The sequence below is a fragment of the Meleagris gallopavo genome, chromosome 12 (genome assembly GCF_000146605.3).
Source record: "Meleagris gallopavo isolate NT-WF06-2002-E0010 breed Aviagen turkey brand Nicholas breeding stock chromosome 12, Turkey_5.1, whole genome shotgun sequence".
NCBI lineage: Eukaryota > Metazoa > Chordata > Aves > Galliformes > Phasianidae > Meleagris > Meleagris gallopavo.
Genome location: NC_015022.2, coordinates 16,592,426 through 16,600,321, shown reverse-complemented (window position 1 = coordinate 16,600,321; position 7,896 = coordinate 16,592,426). Strand labels below are relative to the sequence as shown.

The window sequence follows — 7,896 nt, the reverse complement described above, 5'->3', positions numbered from 1 at the left end:
AACTTCTTAGAATGTTAGACAAGAAAATACAGGAATGTATTTCATTAGCTTTCTGTAGGTATTTCCCTACAGCTGGGGAAAGGACCCGGTCAGCCCTGGGAGCACAGGTGAAGGAATTCAGCTGCGTGACCGGAAGGGATGGAACCTGACTGCACCTCTCTTAGACCTCATTGAAGGGCTGGCTGCTGCTGAGGATGGTTTCTTTCTGGAGATTTCTTTTTGGTGGAGCTTTCCCTTGTGAACCTAGAGTCTTCTGATACAGGTAAGCAATCTTCTTCTCTTCTTTTATAGCACCTGTAGCACCGTTGCTTCTGGTCCATCTTCAGTATTACCTGATTTGGGGTATGCTGCCTAACGTTAGCAAGTTTGTTTTCTTTTTCTGGAAAACACAGCTGCTTGCCATTGTGTGTTACTTGACTTCATGTTTGTAAATACAGGCCTATGTGCTTAGAAGGTACCAGTTGGATACATTGTTTCTACCTGTGACTTTTCTACGTTTTAGTTTGTGCATTATTAATGCTATCAGCCTATAGTTTAGTATGATTATCAAAATAATTATCACTGTATTGCTGTTTAATTTACGTAGTAACTATAAAACATTCATTTTTATTTTTTGAACTCATTTAATTAGAATGCAGTAAATGTCACCTGGCTCAGCTTCAGTTTGAAAAGTCTTCTGGAGTTCCCTATGCATACTCAAGTAGCAGGATGTCTGTGGACTCTTATGGCTGTTATCAAGGATGTAACGAAAGATAAAATGTTACCTGAATCAGGTACTGTAGTAGTTTTATGGTAGTGTCAATGCACTAGTGCCCACTAGGGGGAGGGATGTTACTGGTAATCTCTAGAGCAGCTTGACTGCACAACGCTTATTTTCTTCATTGTAGAGAGAGTTAAAGTGCAATTAAAAATGTGGCTTTGACATGCTTTAAAACTGGAAATAATCACAGTCACCATTTTTCTGCTAATCTGATGTTTTAGCTGATTGTGTTATACTGGAACTCCAACTCTGTAACCTTCTTGTTGCTGTAGGTATTTTGAAGTTGTTGGCTCCTCTTGATGCTGTGCTTGAAGGATTTTACAATTCCATTCTGCAACATCATTTTGATAGTCAACTTTATAGTTCACCTTATTCTGAAGCTGCAAACAACTTGGTCAGTTTCGTAGACCTGCTTGAAGCGCTTCTGGCTTCTAGGACTCAATTACAGCTACCACTGAGATGCCAGAGAGTACTGTTCTTAAAAGTGTCTTATGTCCTGAACCTTATTAACTCATCAACTCAGTATTTTATCAAGAAGAAGTTCATTATGCTTCTTAAAAAATGCATCCTTTACAAGCCTCAAGAAGATGCTGTAAGTGGGTCTCAATTCTTACAAAACCCATATTTAAAAGAGGATATGCTTGCATTAAGTAATGCTGTTCTGCAAGTTGTGAACTTGACTTGGCTTAATGAAATCCCACTCAGTGGAAAGGCCAGCTACTTTGGAAGCAGTGAAGCTCTTTCTGGAGATAATACTCAAAGTGGTTCTGACCAAACTGTTCTCAGAGCCTTAAGCCTGGCTGTGCTCAAAGCACTGGAGTTCAAGTGTCAGAACTCTGCTACAGAAGCTGAAATCAAAGGTAACATTCTCTTTTTGGTTTTGTTCATTAGGAAGCAAGAGTTGTAAAGCTTTTAAATTTGTGGTTGCAGCTCATTAAGATTAGAAGCATGTTCCACTGAATTAGTGGTTGTAGGAAGGTGGAACAAAAAATCCCACCCAGAGAGTTTGCTATTGCCGTCACTGTGTCCTCCTAAATTAGCTTTTTTCATTATGTTTTTCCTATTCTTAGCCTTGGAATAAGGAGGGCTTGTGACAGCTGCACTTGAGATAGAAAGCTTTTCCTATTAAGAACATTTTTTAATAGTTGAAATAGATGAGCCTGCTTGAGAACATCAGGTTTTTCTCCAGCTGAAAAAAAAAAATGCTCATAGTACAAGCTTCTACTCCATTTGGGTGGAGAACTAAAAGAAGGACAGGTAATGGTTTTCTAGTTTGTAATGTGGAGGTAGGCCTTTTAAGTACCACTTAACTTGGTTGAAGGCACTGGTGTTACTGCCAGACAAATAATATTATGGGACAGAAAAAGTGGTGGTGGGGAAGAGGTAAACATTATAATGAGGCTGTAAAGTAAAAGACAGGGAAATCATGGGAGTTGACAGAGTGTATTGGTGGTTTTCTTCACTCTACCTTAGAAATATAGCCCTTTGAAATTAGTAGGTGCTAGGCATTCTTCTCATTCCTGCTCAGCTTGAGTATGTTTGTGCCACTGAATAGATGAAATAGATTAGCAGAAGAGCAGATTGGTCTCTGGTGTTTGGGCATTGCCACAAGGCAAACAGTGGAATGGCAGAGGAATGCTGTGCAGTTCTCGTTCCTGACAGGAGAGGATGCCTTGCTGTTTTCTCACTGGTATCCAGTTAGCCTTCTTGGGTGCTCTAAGGAGACACTTTACCTGTTAGACATCCTGGAATTCCATCTTTCCACTGGCCTGTTTACCTTTCAGAGGCACATGATAAGTGTCTTCTGATACTAAGCCATGTGAACTTGGATGTGCAAATTGTGTGATCAAAGCAGCATGCTGTCCTGGATTACAGGACGTGACAAAAAAGGTAAAATGGTTCTGATGTAGCGTTTCTAGTCAAATACAAGTGGGAATGGATATGTTCCTTATACTCAGTTAAGTGTTGATGAGGCAAAATGTCACAATTACTTCATTTTTTATATGGGGATGCATTTTTACAGCATTTTTGCGGTGTACTGAGACACTTGGAAAGCTCTAGATATAAATGCTATTTTACTTTCTATATTTCTACATTCTGGAGCAAAGTCCATTTTTAATTCATCTGTGCAAGGCAGCTGGAGAATTTTACAAGGGATCTTCTTCCACTTTTTCCATATTATGGAAGATGTCATTTGTGATGCCAGTTGCGTTGTTAGGATTTTTAAGTGTTTGCAAGGAAGATTTTACTTACAATTCATCTCCTGAAAAAGTTCTGAGATTGTCTAAGAACAAATGAATAGAAGTAGGTTACATCTATTTTAGATGTCTCTGGAAAATTGTCTCAAAGAACAAAGTTTTTCTTATCCCAATTTGTGCTACAAAAATGAATTGTTTAATTAAACTCAAACACCACAGGTGTCATGAGGCATTTCAAGTTGAAAGGAGTGGTGCTTCTATTTTAGTGTTATTAAATGAAGTGGTTAAAACAAGTACCAAAATGCTTTAATAGACTAACTTCCCTTCTGGGAAGCTTGTTGATCCTATCTTTTTCACTAATATGGATTACAGTGGCTTAACTTTAATTCACTCCAATTTTGGGAGCAATTTTCAGATTGCTTTGATTTATAGGGGAGAATTTCATTCTGAATAGTAACTATTAATAACAAAGATAATTAGATGTTTCGTTTTTTTTTTTTTTCTGAGAGGAGAAGCAACTCTTAAGGTCAAATATTAAGGAAAACCACATAACGATGGCTTTGTTAATAAAATTGATGCCATGCTGTAGGAAATCTTTCAAAAGCAGTAATTGCTGTTTATGTGAATGATGCAACTGTGTTCTTCAAGCTATGGTGTACTTGAAGCAGTGTAAAAGTTCTCACGGAGTACCTTTGGGGTAAAGATGTGTGTTGCTTTTTTATTTGATTTTCTAAATATTGAATATGTACATTGAGAAAGTAGTGCCTAAATTCAGACACAAAGAATCTTTTTCTAGTTTGTCATTATTATTAAGGAGGTTTCTTGACTTAAGGGAAAAGAGTCTGTCTCAGTCATAAAAATACAGTTATTTTTATGGGTAAGCTACTACACTATACTGGCATACATTTTGAGGTGATTTTCCCAGTGAGGAGTTCAGTGTTCAGAAGGAGAGGATTTTCAGGAAGAGCACTGCTGGCATTAATTCAGAGAGTTCAGTGCAAATAGTGCAAAATCCTTGCTGGAAGTGCCATCTCATCAATGTACTTTTATTCAAGCCTATATGCACTTGAAAACTTGCAACATCTGTGATGAGATAATTTTATAAACAACTGTCTGGTTTAAGGCTATCATACAGGCGGCTTACTCTGTTGCAGAGATGGCAATTTGATCCCATTGACTGTGAAGCAGTGCAGCAGATTTCTGTAGAGTGGTATTTTTCACACTGGGGTTTTTAGCTTCAGCACTGTTAAAACATCAGAATTGCATTATGGAATGAAAGTACTCATTTTAGATCATTACATCTATGGCATTGACCTGATTATAATTCACCTTTCTTCACTTTGCTATATGCCAATGCTACCTAACTGGGGAGCTAGAGAAAAATATAAACCACGGCTGTACATGTATAGCAACATTTCTATAGGTTTTGTGATACATGCACAACTATGAGCTTAGATGTAAGAGGATTCATGCTGCAGGAGTTTCTAGGTCCCCTAGAAAGACACTGCTGTATCAGATAATTGTCATCTTAGGTTTTATCTGTCTTATCTTTGGGGAAAAGGAGAAGGGAGGAGGAGCCTACTATATAATAAGTAAATTCATTTTCTGCAGGTTAACTTAGTTGATAACGTTGACATCTAAATGTTGGTGTTTTTATAGATAAAAAGAATTAAATGTTAGATAACTGCTTGTGGTTTTCTGAATTTTTTTCTAGATTTCTTTAGTACTAAGGAGGAAGAAGTGATCTGTAAAATTTGATGCTGTGTTAAATCAGTTGAGCTTAGGAATGATAAATGTGTGCAGTGTTTTCCATTGTTAACTTTTAAAAATGTCTATATTGTTTAGTAACAAAAAGATGTGGTTGTCTTTTCCCCTCCCTTTTCTCTCCTGTTTTCAGAAGGCTTTGAAAGTTCCATGTCCCATCTTTTGACATTCTGGAGGAATCACATGAAGTTTTCCCTTCACATCGCACATCATTGTGAATGGCTCTCCTTGGTTTTTATAGAGCAGGACGATGACATGTGGGAAGCTGCAAAAGCTTTATTACTCATTTATTTAAAAATTGATAGGTTGGTATGCATTTTATTTGACTGGACTATGAATGATAATATAATGAGGTTGTTGTGATACACAACGCTTTCATTGATTACTTTTATAAAGGATGAATATTTTTAGTAATAAGCTCTGGATTATGTGGTAATGGGTAGTGTAAGAGCTGTTAACTTTTCTGATAATTTGGTTAAGTGTTTTTTCATTGAAATAAAGGAGTTGTGCAACAAATTCCTATTAAACACCATAGCATATTCTATAATTGAGAATAATTGACTTCACATTCTAAGTAGTGGTTAACTACAGATAAAAGGCAAGGCTGCTGTCTTTCAACACATGTGAAGAACACGATCTTGTGATCAAGTTTCAGGAATGTAGGGACCTCTGGCAAAGTAGTGCTCTCACATTTGGACCCATGTAAATTCTGTCACTGCTAACATCAGAAATGCTTTTTTTGTGAATTTGCCCTGAATGTTCACTACTTCATTGTTCAAGTTAACATACAGGATAATATACTAACTCGTAAAATAGTTTTCAAGCTTCAAATGCAAAGACATTGCGAGTAGTATCTTAGATACATAAAATAATTTTTAGGCACCTAGGTACAAGGCTATCTTTTTCCAGTGTGGTGGATGTTCAAGTTTACAAAAGTAATACAAAAGTATTACAGAGGGCTGTTCACATATTTTAAGTATTGCTGCTTCTAGAACTAAGGACATGCTGTTTAAGAAAACCTGCTTTAAGTGCTTTGGCTTCTCAAACTGATCTACCACCTGCCTGTGTTCATTCTCTAGTATGAAAACTACTTTTTTCCTGATGTTTACTTTTTGACAGTCTGACTCTGGGATGTTGGAATCCAAAATACTGCATACCGTAAAACAGATTTCAAACCCATCTTGCATAGAAAGCTCATCCAACAAAACAAGTTACCTTGCAGCAAATCCTGTAGGTGCTTTTTTCTCTGCTGATTTTTTTTTTGCCCAGAATTTTATTTAAAATATTTTCCTGGAAATCTATCACTGTAAAACATGTAGGATCTAGCATGTGTGCGTTTATTGTCTGTTAGAGAACATCAAAAAAGATCAAGAATAAAATTTTCTGGAAATGTCTGTTCTTAACTGTAGAATTCCACTGAATTTAATCCATTTCACAATCTACTTTTCAGGTTACGGTGTGATGCTGCAGATAATTTAAGTCGGGAAGAGGAGGAAAGCTGGGACTTCCATACACATGCGAATGGCTATAATCCTCACTGCATATTTTTATTTTTTCTAGAAAAAATCTCTTTTGATTCCACAGTACTTCTAGATTTTTTGATTTCCTCAGAAACTTGCTTTCTGGAGTACTTGGTAAGGTACTTAAAACTTCTTAGAGAAGACTGGCATCAGTTTGTAAAGATCTGTAACCATTTTGATACCAAGTGTGGCTCTTCTCAAGCAGTGTCTTCTATCAAGCCTGAACTTCAAGAAAAACAAAGCTGCATTGCTGGTGTGAGCTTGCAAAATGCTTCTTGTGAACCAGAACCACAGACTTTGCTACCTTTGGCTTCTTCTCACAATTACTTAGTGTTTACAACAGAGCAAGGTGATAATGAAGTTGCAGAGTCTAACCAGTCTAACTCATTGCTATGCAACAATAATACATCTCTGCTGGGTTCTCTTCAAAGACTTGTTAATTATGACAGCTCAGAAGATTCTGAATTAGAATCAGTTGGAGAAGAGTGCTTAGTAAACACAAAGCAGATGCCTTTACATAAGGAGTGTGAGACAATGATAAGGGAAGCTGTTTGCAGCTACACAGATGATAAACAGAATAAACTCAAGTCTGAAGTGTTGCCTCTGAAACAAAAGGGATCTAATACCTCATCCAATCTGGCACATATAGTGTCTTCAGATAATATCATTCCCCTAAGAATAATGCTTTATAAATCAACAAAGTGTTTGGAAGAACTGCAAAAAGCAATTTCTAGACTGCAGGGAAGAAATCTTTTCCCTTATAATCCATCTGCGCTGTTGAGACTACTGAGCCACATTGAGAAGATTAGTAAGAACACGAATTCACAATAAATCAAAGAAGTATTCTAGTGATTTCTAACTAGTACACTAGAGGTGAATGACTTCCAAGGCTCATGCCTTTTGCACCTATCAGTGTATTAAAACTGAAATTGGATGAACGTGGTTTTGGTTGACACTGTAAAAAGTCTGCAGTTGTGCTCAGTGACATGATCTGTTACCTCAGGGTCTCAGGCTTATTTGTGGTATGTATGTCATGCACTGTCTATCAGTAGTAATTGCTAGGAATGCAAAAATTGCTAATAAATAACTTATCTGAAAGAATATCAACAACATACAATATTTAAAGTCTTGTCAGTTATACTTAACATCATTCTAATATAGCAATTTAGTAGTGATTGCCAGATTGATGGTGATTTGTGGACTTTAAGCAGTTAAGAGGTTAAGTGAAATAAAATATATAGCTGGGGACAGATTTAATGTTCATACTGTGTGTATTGAATCTGTGCTCTGCTCCAAGTGGATATGTGCGGGTACTACCAATATCCCAATAATCCATGCCATCTCTTTTCCTTGGTTGAAGTACTTACTTAATGCCTAGGAGGTTCTGTTTACTTGATCTAACCAGTGGTGTTGCCACTTCACTGAAAATTGAATCTATTTTTTCTTAATATTTCATGGTGTGTTCCTTTAATTAGGAAAGTTAGGCATGATACTGATGCGTGTTTTACCAATTTGCAGAACTTTTGTTGGAACGTTATATTTAAAATCGAGAGAAATGAAATTACAACATAAATTCTTACTTCCTTTACATGTATTTCATGTAAGTATCAAATATATGTACTAAGTAGAGAATTATAAATTTAAATATCTGCTG

The 7,896-nt window shown here is 36.6% G+C and overlaps 1 protein-coding gene across 5 annotated transcripts in view; it reads left to right on the top strand.

Moving 5' to 3' along the window:
- The window catches only part of LINS1 (lines homolog 1), a 12,268-nt gene extending 4,776 nt beyond the window's left edge, over positions 1-7,492 (top strand). For all 5 annotated transcript variants that reach the window (XM_010717545.3, XM_010717548.3, XM_019619558.2 and 2 more), the window contains 4 exons: positions 632-773; positions 1,033-1,620; positions 4,856-5,027; positions 6,173-7,492. In XM_010717545.3, coding sequence (XP_010715847.1) covers positions 632-773; positions 1,033-1,620; positions 4,856-5,027; positions 6,173-7,073 — 1,803 coding nt within the window. In that variant the 3' untranslated portion in view covers positions 7,074-7,492. The remainder of the gene's footprint in view (positions 1-631; positions 774-1,032; positions 1,621-4,855; positions 5,028-6,172) is intronic.
- The last annotated feature ends 404 nt before the right edge of the window (positions 7,493-7,896 follow it).